At 45.1% G+C, this 14,612-nt stretch overlaps 1 protein-coding gene and 1 long non-coding RNA gene across 4 annotated transcripts in view; both read right to left on the bottom strand.

Moving 5' to 3' along the window:
* Positions 1 to 6,852, bottom strand: part of Zwilch (zwilch kinetochore protein) — a 183,245-nt gene extending 176,393 nt beyond the window's left edge. For all 3 annotated transcript variants that reach the window (XM_084607722.1, XM_084607723.1, XM_084607724.1), the window contains exons 1-4: positions 6,608 to 6,852; positions 6,486 to 6,531; positions 6,107 to 6,420; positions 5,505 to 5,754 (exon numbers count right to left, since the gene is read on the bottom strand). In XM_084607722.1, coding sequence (XP_084463848.1) covers positions 5,505 to 5,754; positions 6,107 to 6,420; positions 6,486 to 6,531; positions 6,608 to 6,651 — 654 coding nt within the window. In that variant the 5' untranslated portion in view covers positions 6,652 to 6,852. The remainder of the gene's footprint in view (positions 1 to 5,504; positions 5,755 to 6,106; positions 6,421 to 6,485; positions 6,532 to 6,607) is intronic.
* Positions 6,853 to 11,051: 4,199 nt separating this feature from the next.
* On the bottom strand, positions 11,052 to 12,758 carry LOC146187505 (uncharacterized). The gene is made up of 3 exons (XR_014707935.1): positions 12,610 to 12,758; positions 12,351 to 12,469; positions 11,052 to 11,246 (listed from the first exon to the last, which is right to left on the bottom strand). It is a non-coding gene; the product is annotated as an uncharacterized LOC146187505 (long non-coding RNA).
* Positions 12,759 to 14,612: the final 1,854 nt, after the last annotated feature.

Raw genomic sequence — 14,612 nt, 5'->3', positions numbered from 1 at the left:
AGCTATTGAACAACGACGGGCTGCTTCAAGGGAACACCGAATGGCAAAGAAAGCACAGGTATCTCAGGAGGAAATCGACCAAAAATGGGAATCATATCGACAAAAAAAACTTCAAGTGCAGGCCCTCGTCCAAAGTAAAATAAGACAGTCCACCGATCGCTGGATGGCTGATATACGCGATGCCTCTAGAGGCGGAGCAAGAAAATTCTGGAACCATATAAGCTGGCTAGGAAAGAAGAACCAAAGAAAGCAGGATCGGATTCAAGATAACGAGGGAAATTGTTTAAAGGGAGACAACACAGTGAACTACATTATATCAGTTATAGCCGAGTCATTTAAGAGTGAAGATAGGGTAATCTCCGCAAATCAGGAAGCAACACAAGGTAGCAGAATACAAAGCACCTTAGAACTGACCAATCTAAACTGAAAAAAGGCAGAAAAAAATATTCCTAAAAACACATCTACAGGAATAGATGGAATTCCGATCAAGCTGATTAATGAACTCGGTCCAAAAAGTAAGGAAACGTTAAAAGCTTTGGAAACAGTCATAACGAATAAGCAAATCCCGGACAGCTGGCGGCAGAGTAAAATGAATTTTATTTATAAAGGGAAAGGAGACAGGATGCACATAAAATCCTACAGGCCGATTACCATAACATCTGTTATGTACAGGTTAGCCATGCAGGCGGTGAAATTACAGGTGCAAGCATGGATAGAAAGTAACAAGATACTCTGAGAACTTCAGAACGGCTTTAGAAATGGTAGGCGCTTAGATGATAGCCTGTTCATGCTTACCCAATGCATCGAAATATCTAGAGTGGAAAATAGACCTTTGTTTTTGGCCTTCCTGGACATAAACGGGGCGTACGACAACGTAAGAAGGGAACTCCTGTGGAACATATTAAAAGAAGAAGGTATCGGTTATGAGATAATAGAGTTCCTACAGGAAATATACCGGGATAACAAAGTAGAAATTACGTGGGAAGGAATAAGAAGTACGGAGGATGTCAAAGTATGCAAAGGATTAAGACAAGGCTGTCCTCTATCACCGGTGCTGTTCATGCTTTATATGATAAACCTGGAACGGAGGATACAAGACAGTAACCTAGGCTTTAACCTGTCATATAGATTAGGTGGAAAGGCGGTAGAGCAGCGCCTCTCCGGTTTGATGTATGCAGACGATATTGTGCTGCTAGCTGAGAGTCTGGAAGAATTGCAAACTCTAGTTAAGTACTGCGGAGACGAAGGGGACGCTCTAGGCTTCAGTTTCAGCGCAGTTAAGTCGGGTCTGATGATTTTCAACGGCTCAACTGATCAGGGTCCTAAAATACAAGGCCTTGAAATACCTAGAATAGCAGAATATAAATATCTGGGGGTATGGATAAACGAAGGATTGGCATACATTGGAAAGCATGAGCAATCACTTAAGGCCAAAGGGCGAAGGAATGCCGGGATAATGAAGCATAAGGCATTTTGGGGATACAATAGGTATGAGGTTTTGAGGGGTATTTGGAAAGGAATTATGGTGCCCGGACTGACTTTCGGAAATGCGGTTTTGTGCCTAAAATCAGAGGTACAGTCGACATTAGAAACAAATCAGAGATCCGTTGGACGATTAGCACTAGGTGCCCACGGCAAAACTACAAATGAGGCGGTACAAGGAGATATGGGCTGGACATCTTTCGAAGTACGGGAAGCTCAGAGGAAAATATTATATGAGGAACGCCTGAGGAGATTGGACAGTAACAGATGGGCAGCTAAAGTATTTAAATACCTGTACCTAAAAAGCGTTGACTCACAATGGAGGAAAAGAACCAGGAAACTAACTAGTAAGTATGCTAGTAACAAGGACGGAGATATAAAGAGCATTAAGCAACAGGTGAAAAACACAGAAGGTAAAAATTGGATAAATTCGATGGAAAAGAAACAGAGTGTGGAATTATACCGAAAGTGGAAAATGCAGATCAGGAAGGAAGATTTCTTTGATAACTCAAGAGGCAGTGCCCTACTTTTTGAAGCTAGATCAGGGTGCCTTAGAACACACAGCTACAAAAAGAAATTTAACAATGGAGATGACGCATGTTCTGTATGTGGAAACTCCAGTGAAACAATTGACCATATTATACTCGAATGTAATGGTATCCATCCGGAAGTTGATGCAGGCGCAGTCACTGTTCCTGAAGCTCTGGGGTTTAGAGATACCAGTGGCCGGGTGAATAAACTGGCGGTGGAAACTAGCAAAAAACGACTGGAAGATTGGTTGCTTGAAAGCAGGGAAGTGACATAATGTTAGTAATGTAGGAACAAAATTTAATAAATTGAATGATGGTTTAGTTAGCCAATCTAATGAGCATAATAGCTACTGCTACCACCCTGTTTCAAAGGGGACGCTCCTATATTCCATCCATCCATCCATCCATCCATCCAGGCGTCGCAGAAAAACAGACTATCTTTGAACAGATGGCTGAGTGCCGAGCAGTTGATTGAAGGTCCTTTTCCAGGGGCTCTTACGAGGCTTCAAATGTCCAGTCGTTAGTGGGAACATAAAACCGATATGATACAACGCACCTTCTTTTAGGTCCGACGAAGCGTGCTTACTGATAGCTTAAAAATCTCTAGCGATGGTGTTGCATCGTTTAGTAGGCGCATGCTTGTGCAAACGAGACATTTGCCATGACTGCAGTGCTTCATATGATTTGCACAGTAGTAGAGCCTGATTTTCAACTTTTTCACTTTATTTATTTATTTATTTATTCAGGTTACCCCTAAAGGCGGAGGGATACAATTGTAAAAGACGTGATGCAATTAGCAACAATTACAATAAGAAACATTAAATATAACATCAAAAGAGGAAAGAAAAACAACAGAAAAATATTCTACACATTTCTGTCACAGCGAAGTAGCTCTTGGAATTTTTTTATATTAGTTTCTGTAGCGATGTGCGATGGCAAGTTATTCTATTCAATGATAGTACGAGGTATGAATGAATTGGCATAAGATGATAAATGACACTTTGCACGTTTTTTTGAAGGCATGATCAAGTCGTGGAAAAATGACATCAGGTGACTGAAACAAATCACTGCGCAGTAGTGGATAGTGATAAAGCTTATGGAAAAATGTTAACCAAGCGTGTTTACGACATGATAAGGCTTCCAGTTCAGCACGTTGTTTTAATGCTCTGACGCTAGTGCAAGGTGAGTAGTCTGAAAAAATAAAACGCACAGAACGGTTCTGCAAGGATTCGATGTTGGTGATAACATAGGCTTGATCAGGCGTGCCCCCAGGCGTGTGCGTGAAGAATTACTTGTACAAACTACTGAGTGGCCCTGATTAAAGTCCGTCTAAAAATAAGGTTTCTCTCATTAGACTAGTAGTGGCCTATTCATAAACCACTGAAACAATTTTAGCATCGAGATTTCTTCATCTCCAAAAGAAGCCATACATGGCTGGCACCAGTCCGGCCCAAGCCCGTCACTTCAAGCCCGATCCCGGCAAAACAGCAATTTTCAGGACCGGCCCAGCCCGCGGGCAGGGCCAGGACCGTGCCTTTCTAAGCCGGCCCGAGCCCGTGCAGTGCTCCAATGCCTGGTACAGCACTTGCTTTTCGTTCTTTTTTGTCGCTTGTTTGCCCTGTGCTGTGCTCCTTACGAACAGCCTAAAAATTTGGCCTGTATGTGCAGCTGTACAAGCACTCACTGTGCAATGGGGCTCAATTAGAAGCAGTTCATGAATGATTACATAAAGCCATCAATCAGCTGCCTGCAATTCACTAGTGGTTAGAGGGACGAACGTCCGCATTTCTGTCATCAGTTGGCTCTTGTTTGATATGTGAAAATTGGGTTACATGAAGAAATCAGCTGTTCCACTAGCAGAAATGGAGCATCCAGCCACACAGTGAAAATCATTAGTGGGTGTGCACAAACACGCACAAGAAAAAAAAGACACATTGCTCAAGGCATCAACAGGTTCTACGGCAATGCCAACAAGATGTCCCTGTGCAATAAGGCTCCTCTCACACAGCCACTGTCTTTCAGTCCCCTGACCTTGATAGAAAAAAGAGAGCCACGACTGGGTTTTAATCCTACGGCAGCGTAAACAGCCATTGCTACAGTACTAAGCTATCTGAGCATCTCAAGCATTTAGCTGGCCCTCTCTCGCACTATGCAATGCGGCACGCACGGACTCAAAAATTATTTTTTTAGTTCTTTTTTATTATTATTTTACTACTATATTTAAGGTTATGCCTTTTCTCATTCCGAACTGCTCTGAACTGTATTCATTAACGAGATAAAGCTAAGGTTTAAATGGCCAAGTTTGCAAAGGTTTACACATCAACTTCATTAACAACTTTCGCACATTATGTCAACTATGCTCGTGAATGGAGGTCAGACAATCGACGCCTTCTGTCAAGATAGATAGACAAAACTTTAATATCCAATGGATAAGGTGATCTACCAACCCCCACGACACGCAGGTCAGGGGGCGGGTGCCGCCACTTCTGTCAAAACATGGCTGCAAAGTCAACCAGCTCCACTGAGCTTTACATTAATAATCTCTTCAAATTCTGCCAGGAACCTGAATGCAAGCAGTCAGCGATCGCACCGATAAATGTTTGGAGTGTGACTTCCCCCTTGTTCCAAAATCCCCTAGTCACACATCTGTGGTCATCGAAGGTGGTGCGCAAGTAATAAGCGGAGGACCATGAGAACTGCTAGAGCTAATCAGACACAGAGGGAATGGAGCCGGTGCCACAAGAATTGCTTGGGCAGCCATGCAATCAAAAGCACAAGCACTTTGCAACTAAGCTGTAAATTGTTTTCTGGCAGTGAATCCATGGTGCGAACCTCTCTTCCTGTGCAACAGATTAACTGTCTACATTTTCAGTTATCAATTACCTCTTAAAGTACAATAAATTGTCAGTACCTATCATTTAAAGCACATTTCCAACTGCCAACTTTCCATATTGAAGGTCAAGGAAAGCTCAACAAATTTGCTAAGCACGGCTAGTCCCATGAAACCTGCCCCAGAGAAGAAATTAGGTTTACAGGGAGGCTTAGTGCGAGACAGATGAAGACAAGAGAGGGACACAGGGCACTTGTTCTTGTCTGTCAAATGCTAAGCCTCCCTAGCAATCATGGCCTACCAACTAGCCCAGAACTCCACTTTACTCAAGAACAAATGAGGTCCTGTGAGGAGAGACACGCGCACCACTGCTCGGCCAAACTGCATGGCAGAATGACCCTCCCAAGGAAAGGACTTATGTGTTATATTCCGTCTGTGCCTTTCTTTTCTCTTGGGTCTTCAAATGACCACCACAATACAGTCGCTTAAATGAACACCTTTGTGGATGTGTCAAAGGCAGAGTCCGGGACATCCAGCAGAGCCCTCCTTCTTGGCTTCCTACTCAACGCGAACCAGTTCGAACGAGCCCAAATATGAAAGTTAACCAAGGTAGGGGCAGTTCAGAGGGACCCCTGAATGAAGTGAATGCATGCAACACTCACATGAGTGTGTGACTGGGACAATCCCCAGAAGTGTTTCCTCTGGATGCAGCCAAAGGTGGGCAAATCTTCCTTGTTCTCGATGGGGCCCCTGCAGGAGACGATCACCCGGGAGCAGGTGCCCCCCCCACGGTGGTATCCCAGGTAGGCCGTGTACTGGGGGTCAGTACCATCGCATGCCACCCACACAGGGTCCATCTCCGTCTTGTAGCCACAGCTGCTCAGCATGTTCACCACCGCATTCAGGAGTGTCCTGCACACACCAGTAAGAGACCACCCGAGAGGTTTTTGTTGTTGTTGTTTTTTTTTTATGAGGGAGAAAAAGGGGGTCCATCCTTAAGTTATCAAGATTCCTGTCTTTCAGCTCATTGGGGCACATGAAAGACGCACTACATTTGTCAGCTTGACTGGAAGAGCGATGCCACTGAATAATGTAATGCACATACTGTGACATGAGGAAGCAAAATTACTCGAAGGGAGGGAAACAGCGCCAACGACGGCCACTGCGCCCCGTGCCAAATACGTTTTGTACTTCACTTCGTGTAGCTCACGTCATAGGCAGCCAAGGTCTTATCTACGCGTTAAAAGGATTGTATTTCGCTCACCTTGCCTCATCCGCGGGCAGTGCCCTCAACTTGCTTTTGCAGGGCGACCCCGAATTTCTGCTGGAATCTTCGTACGACGGAGATTCGAGAAGGGAAAAGCTCCGTGGTTCCATCGGCCACTCCAGAGGACAACCAGTGAGTTCCAGCTCACACTCGGAGTCCGAGGCGTCGTCGATGAAAAGGGACGAAGAGGTGGACTTGGACCGGGACATCTTCCTCGACTGATAGCGCTGAACGAGAATGACGGACTTGTCTGAAATCTCGAGCCTCCGCAACAGTGGGTTTGACATAGCCGTTCGCTCAATCTCGTACTTCTGCAAACAAAACGTTTCACCCGCTCAGCCCGCACACGAGCAGCAGACGCACGCGTCACCGTTACCTGCAAGAACTGGACGGCATTTCCATCCCACGATCCGTTCAGTACCCTGCGCATGTTGGCAGCGAGAAAACAAAAATCTCATTTGGGCATTTGCCGTTTAAAACGACAGGCAAATGACTCACCTCTTCAGGGCCTCCATATCGCTGTAGTCCCTGTTTCCAGCCATTCTATATGATTTAGAGCCTAATATTCACCATGAAGAGGCGAGCTGGTTGTGCAGAAACACTCAGGCGAAGTAGCGCGACACAACTGACACGGCTAAAGAACTATCTAACACGGCACACCGCACAACACAGAAAGGAAGGGACATTGGCAGGAATCACGAGCAGAAGCAGAAAGCCGCAACAGCCATATTTGAATCGATCCAGCGTTGTCCACAGCGATGGCGATGAGAAGCGGCGAGGCTCCGAATGATGTAAATTATTTTAATTAGAAGTTTAATTAAAAATTAGAATTAAAAAATTAGAAATTTTAATCATGTAATTATAAGAGCACTTCAAAAATATGCGAGTGAGTGCCTAAAAATAAATTTTTACAATTGTTTGATATATTTATATATATCACTTCCTGTTTGCTACGATTTGGGAGCCGATGAGCGGAGCTTAGCGATTCTGCAAGGTCAATTCAAGGTCAATTGATTCTGTGTGTAATGAACATAGAGGAGGTAACGAATAATTTTTTAAACATAAAGTACTGTGTTAGAAGCCCAGCAGTTTCGGTTCATAATTGTCAGGTTTTTACTTGACGTTAAGAAACAGGAGACATAACTAGGGTGGCTAACCTAACATAACTCACATAACCACTGTGGACATAACACTAGAGCCCCAAGAAATATTGATTCTAGGTACTCTAATAACATATAAGACTCTAGAGGGGAAGCTGCTCGTTCAGCCAATGAATTAGAGCGGTGACCGCGTGATTGCCGCCATCATCAAACTTTTTGATGGTTGCCAGATGACTTTTGCTTGCTAAACTTCGCCCATGAACGAGGTTTGAAACTGGCAACGCAGATCGTTGGAAGATGGTAGTGCGCAGCTAACGGCTGCAGTAAAGTAGTTGCACGGCCGCTCGATGGAAGCGCACTAGGTGCGGCCTGCTACGTCGCCCGAAACCGACAGGAGGCACCTACTTCCAGTCGCCACCGCCGCGGCGCCACCGTTCGGGGACAGGCGCGCGCGGAGAGCTGCGCCTGGCTGCGCATTGAGGGAGGCGTCGGCGTGGTAGAAGCCTTTTATTTTAAGGATATAAGAGCTCTGCTTCACACAATTTGGCAACAAGAATTAGTATATACTGTCATGTCTAGTGTGACCATGTCAGCACTTAGCGCTTGCTCGGCAAGGATGTATACTGGAGTGTACCCCGAAAAACTTATAGTGACGGTGGTTCAAGGCCACTCGATTGGAGAGCTCGAATTACCGTGATCGCATTACAGTTGTTCGTCACATTAAAATGTGACCCGGCTGTGAACAATTCGATGCTGTTCAGCTGCCATGGTAGCCTAATACATAACCACTTAATTAACTATGTCGCGAATTCTGTGTGTCATTTTCACACCATTTATTCATTCCTGCATACAGCTTTTATACACAAATTGATGTCAACATGTTCTAAGCTGCCAGCGCTATAAAATAAAAAAATGTTCTACTATGAGCAACCTCTGTGAAAATGCGATATGTGACCAACCTTTCTATCTCATTGTGACAAATTTTACGGTGGAAATATGAAGATGTTTATTAGGTTAAATCCAGATGATAACCTGCGATCTTCGACTCAGTTGGAGACCTTAAACTTTGTACGCCAGAACGCTATCCGTCATGGCTTCCCGCATTTTGCATGACCGGACAGCGTAAGCGCGTTTGATAGAGCCAGTCTGCCTCAAGGTGCTACGTATAGGCGCCGAAACCTTTTATTCACATTTTTATTGGCTGCTCGCAAACCCACACAATTTTGCTGGTTCGTAATCTTCAATGGAAGAACGCGCATCGAGTGTTGCTGTTGTGAAACTCTTAGCTTTGATCACAAGAATGTTCACGCGTCAGAGCGCAACTGCAGCCGAGATTCAGCGAGCAGTCGGGTACGCTTATTTAATGGCCACACAAAAAAAAAGGAAGAAAAATACCAATCGCAGACGGAAAACCTTTCTTGAGAGAGGTTTATCCCATAGCCATAAACATCGCTCCACTGTTGAGTTGACATTTCCAGCCCAGCTCGCTGGGGCAGCAACTTAACGATATCTTGCATAGCGCCTTAGCAATTGTTGTTATAGATTAGCTGCAGGTACTGTGTACAGTGAGAAAACAATGATGAAACCAAAAGTTTACACAGCTTGCTACTTCGCCGGACCTCTTCAGACTTCATCATCCTGTTAATGAAGGTGCTCGTAAGCTGACAAAGCTTGATTACTTCCTTTGCGGGTTACATCAAGCCTCCCTTGTCCTTGGTTTTCATTAACCTGTAACTGGTTCAGTTGACTCATATTTCCTGCAACAGGCTCTTGCTCGACTGACATGCCGCCTCAAAACCATTACCAGATATCGCATAAATTAAGCAACAACCTGATAGCGATAAACAAAACTTTCTTAAGTCTCCTTGAGGAGTCTCGTTAGAGTGCCCGCACTTTGCTACCTGCTTATTCACCGTATCCCGTAATTGCTGCCTCTGTCGCATATCATTAAAATGCAGCCTTAAGCCACCGCATTATATGAAATAGCACCCTACACATAGCTATATATATCCTCTCTTTACCGAAGCCGTACGAACGTGCCCTATAGGAGTACAGTGTGCCTGACTTGGGATCTAAGGGTCCCGCTTTCAATAATTCACATTTCACCCTTACATCTTATTGACTCTCTCTGGTTTGCCAGCTCCTGCCATATTGAACATGTCATGTGTTCTCATTGCGCCAAAGGTGTCTGGCCATATCCCAAACTAAAGTGCCTTCCCAGAGAGGTTTTTTTCCGACTTTCCGCCGACAGAGCGGGCGCCGGATTTTCTGTGGAACGTGGCTTTTCATTTTATCGCATCAGCTCAAACAGTCTCAACAGTATAAACAAATGTTGTATGCACAGGCTCCTTTACTTGCAAGGCCACTCAGTCTAGGGCGGCAAAATTTAGAACAAATTGCATGCTTATACAAAAAAACATCCTTCGCAGCCTTTTCTCATCATCATCATCATCATCATCATCCTGATTATACCCACTGCAGGGCGAAGGCCTCTCCCATATTTCTCCACTTAACCCGGTTCTGTGCAAGCTGCATTCACTTGACCCCTGCGAACTTCTTAATCTCATCCGCCCACCTAACTTTCTGCCGCCCCCTGCTACGCTTTCCTTCCCTTGGAATCCAGTTTGTTACCCTCAGCGACCATCGGTTATCCTCTCTTCGCACTACATGTCCTGCCCATGTCCATTTCTTCTTCTTAATTTCTACTAGAATGTCGGTAACTTGAGTTATTTCTCTGACCCACTCTGCACGCTTTCTATCTCTTAATGTTACCCCTACCATTTTTCGTTCCATAGCCCTCTGGGTTGTTCTCAACTTAAGTAGAACATATGTTCTCACAACATAACCTGCAAGAAAAGCTCCTGGTGCAACCTCATCGTGTTCATCTGCTTCACAATATATCGTTAACAATCCTAGTTCACTGACCAGCTCTCTGATAACTAAACAGGTTAAACAACGTGACGGGAACACGTACAGGAAAAGAGGACGACATAACTAGCGCGGTTGTGCAGTCTTCTTTTCCTGTTCCCGTCACGTTGTTTGCACGGTTAACCTCTAATTTAATCACCAACAAGTCCAATCTGCGGTCCCTCGTAGCAAATTCAATGGCAGCTGATAGGGCATTATGCTTCAGCATCTGGACTTTTTAACCTCAGCGCCGCGTTCATTTCAGAGGAAGCGAGTGCATTTCCACTCCTCACGCTGCTGTCTTTGCCTGAAGCGAGCTCGGCAGATAAAATTAGAGGGTCTCTTAGATGTCTCTTAAGCGGAGGACGGCGAAAGCCTACCCTTCTTCTATCATTTGACTCTCATCGTTTGCCACAGTTCGTCATTTCAAGTCGTCGTTTGATATATTGGTCGTTTCTCAGCCATGATGAGTCTGCCTGCGTAGTCATTGTAGCCCTTCTCAAGCAAAAAAAAGTGTGTGGCAAAAGGTAGGGCCGACTTTTCTCGCCGACCAAAAAGTGGCCGGCCGACCTTCGGCACCCGAATGAGGGCCGGCGTCGGGGATTGACACTGACCTAACGTCGGCCGATTTTCGGCAATCGACTACGGCTCGACCTTTTGGGCCGATGTGACCGACTACCTGTCGCACGTGGGCCTGCCGTCTGCCAGCGTTACTGAATGGTCGGCCGCTCGTCTGCCCTAGCATTTTGCTGACGAAAGACCGTACGTCGGCCGGTTGCTTCCCGACGCCGGTTAGTGGCCGGCATCGCCCTTCGTGCAGGTATCATGCCATGCATTTAATATATCGCGGCCCATGCATATATAACGGGGAAACACATACAAATGCATCAAGAAAAGCAGTAGCTTTTCTGATGCCATGAACAAAAGCTGCAGTATTTGGTGAAAAATTTATTTGTCAACAGCGTTCAGAAAAAGCTCGCGATTTGCTTTTTAATAAGCGTGGATATATGACTGCGCGTGTGCCACATATGGAAGATGGGCTTGAGGCTTGGTCTCCTTCTTTTGGCAGCCTGTCGATCACTTGATGTCTGCGGACTGGTCGGATCTGCGGCAGGTTCCATCTTGGTCAGCTGTATGAAGAAAAGTGTTTTAATTAAATATTTCCTTTTCGCCTAGACTTTTACATTGCAGGCAAATATAGGGTGGAAAGGTAGAAAAAATAATGTCTGCTCACTGCCACCAACTGCACTATCACATCAATATATTTTATGCGCTTGACTTCATGCGACCCTACTGAAAACGCATTAGCGCAAAGCCACAATAGGTAATCAGGATCCGTGAATCCGCGAGAAAGGCGCGATCACTTTGTTTTGCTGGAGTCATGATGTTGCAATTTGCAACCGTAGCGCACTCAAACCTTATCCTCCCGAAGCGCGTTCTTGCATGCTAATGCTGCAATTTAATAATTCTAGCAAAACCAAGTGTCCGCGCTTGTCATAGAGCGCGTATGAGGGATTCCAACGCGGCAGAACGAACAGTTTCCGCGATATTTACATGAAACCTACAATAAGTTTATTCCGTAGAATACAACTTAATTTTCTCAAACTAGATGGAACTTTTACAGCAAAAGCGACCGGATATTTAACGATAAGTCATTTGATTTATTTTCGTTATTTAACAACCGAGCATTATTTTAAAAATTGTCTCATCAGCCAAGACGGCTATTTAGACAGACCAATTCTTAGAAGCTTATAGAACCCGTTGTAAATTTTTAAAGCTTGAAACAAGTTAGCTGAACACCTCATGAGCATGTAAGCACCAGGAAATAATCCGCACGATGAAAATACAACTGCTTGCCCAGAAAGCAAGCGCACAGAGCAAAATCAATGTGAAACGGCTCAGATCTGTGTGCATCACATATATAATTCCAAAATCCACAAAATGAACGCACTGGCTCACTTACCTTGCCAGCATACCGCATCACTCAACCATCAATTTTCACGTATATACATCATTACAGCAGGAAAAAAAATAATAATATACACGGCATAAATCTTGTGCTCAGTCCTGGCACGAGCTTGCTTGGCAGTAGCGATGATGCTAGTACAGCTTCTGATCGCTCCTATGGCGAGGGGTGCTGCAATATTTATATCAGTGATAGCATTTGACATTTAACTGGTCCCATCGATGTGAGTCGGATAATCGAATTTCCTGAACAAAATCAGCGCTAATACCTGTCCGGCAAGTGCACCGTCATAAAGAAGTGAAAGTAGAGGAGACCAAGGACTTCGGGCTTCGGCGAAACGAGCTTCCACTGTCGAAGCCAGTTTCCAGATCAGCTGATATCGCCTCCCTGCACGATCAGCGCAAGGCGCGCACACCAATTACAAAATATGCATTTACAGTAACAAGATGCGCATAAGTCTCAAAACAATACATAATTAGTTGCAGTACATTATCGTATAGAAGAAAATCAGCGCTAATTTGACTTACCTGATGGGTATACATGTCAGTGCATGCACTTCGATGTGAAGAAGTGAAAGACGGGCGTTTTGGGGCAGAGGAGATCGGACCTCGGACTGCAGCGAAAAGAGCTAATTCCACCGCCGCAGCATCGTTTCCAAGTCGGCTCAGCACGTCTTCCTGCGCAATCAGAGCGAAATGCGCACACATCGATTATAAAAAGAAAAAAAAATGTACGTAGTAACAAGATGCACATATATATACGCGCTCCAGAAACAGTTGAAGTATATTGTCGTATCGAACAAAATATGTGCTAATTGGACTTACCTGACCGGTATAGTGAGTGTCCCTCCATATTAAAAGGCGAGCATTTTGGGACAGGAGATACCCAAGGACCCAGACTGCAGCAAAATGAGCTAACTCTGCCACTGCAGCCAGCCGCAGCCTTGTTTCCAAACGGCTCAGCAAGTCTTCCTGCGTGATCAGCGCCCACACCAATTATATATATATATATATATATATATATATATATATATATATATATATATATATATATATATATATATATATATATATATATATATATATATATATATATATATATATATATATATATGAAGAAAGATGCAAGGAGTATATAACAAGACGAACATATGCTCCAAAACAATACATTATTATGTTTAGTATAATATCGAATCGAGCAAAAAGCTCCTCTGATCAAGACCGAAAGATCATGTACTTACGCATGTTTTGGTGAACTTCGGCACGAAGAATCTGTACAGAGCGGCTGCAGTCATCAGCTGCATATATGGGCTGTTCTTTTCAAACGCTGACTGCTGCAAGAGGTTGAGACAGATTGAATTTGCGCGAAATAAAAGCGGACGATAAAATTAGGCAGTATGCATCGCGCCCACGCGGAGGCTGGCCGTCGACTGAGTGGCGCCGCGCATCTTAGCTCTGCGGGATGTTTTTTCCCGCCTTTTGGCCACGTGACCTCAAGAAGGGAAGAGGGGGGGGGGGGGGGACAAGCTGCAAAAGCAGCGATAATCTCCCTGTGTGCGGTGCATGCAATTCTTTTTTTTTTTCGCCGCTATTTCTCTCTGCTTCGGCATTCCTGTCGCCCCCCGCGGTAGGGTGCCTCGATGCCTTTCGCCTCCCCGTGGTTCTTTCCGCTTTGCCGCAGGGAGAAGAGATGGACCGATGGGGGGCAGCGGGTCCCGCGCAGCGAGAAGCACTTTTCTTTCTTCTTCACGCCCCCCCCCCCCCCCTCCCTCGTCGTTCAAGAAGCGTCGAAGTAGTTTCTTTTCTTTTCTTTTTTCTACGGCTTCTGTAGAGCCCTCGTCTTGATACCAGCGGCTGTAGTTCTTTGCATGAAAAAAATATCGAAGTGTCTAAAGGTACGTCCGACGTATCCATTCGATTCTCGTAAAGATACGGCGGACGTCGATATACAGGCTCGTGGCTATATGCACGTCGAACGCGGCCACATTCCGCTTGCTACGCGTGAATGAATCTTATCCTCTATGATCTCGATGAGGTGCTACGAAGAGTGCATCCGTTCTAACATAAATCGCGGTCTTCACTTAGGGTTGTGTACGGCAAGCATCGCTGTCACGCACATAGCTGCAGGCGATGCTACGTACTGCACCAGCTCCACCAGCTGGCATCGAGATACGCACATTACTAGCAGCTTTCGTTTCGCACTAAACTATCACCTCGATCTGCCCGTAATGCGAGCGAGCTATTCTTAGCATTTACGCTGTCTTAGGTCCTACATCGACCTCCGAAGATCTAGTGCCGGCACAACACACACGCACCTCGCCGTGCAGAACATTCGGCAGTCCAATGTATGTGAAATGGCATTATGCTCGTTCCTAACATGCAGACCGAGGAAACAGGATGTTTCTAGCTAATTTCTTCGTTTAAATTCTACCTCAGAGCCGTGGCAGAAGACATGCCGAATCTACTAGAGGCCTGCGCTACTACTGCGGCGAGCTGCACATCGACTCGTCAAGGCGAAGACCTACTGCACC

The sequence above is a fragment of the Amblyomma maculatum genome, chromosome 6, assembly GCF_055883805.1.
Source record: "Amblyomma maculatum isolate TAMU_Amacu chromosome 6, ASM5588380v1, whole genome shotgun sequence".
NCBI classification, from domain to species: domain Eukaryota; kingdom Metazoa; phylum Arthropoda; class Arachnida; order Ixodida; family Ixodidae; genus Amblyomma; species Amblyomma maculatum.
The sequence above is the reverse complement of the archived record's forward strand: the minus strand, read 5'-3'. Positions and strand labels throughout refer to the sequence as shown.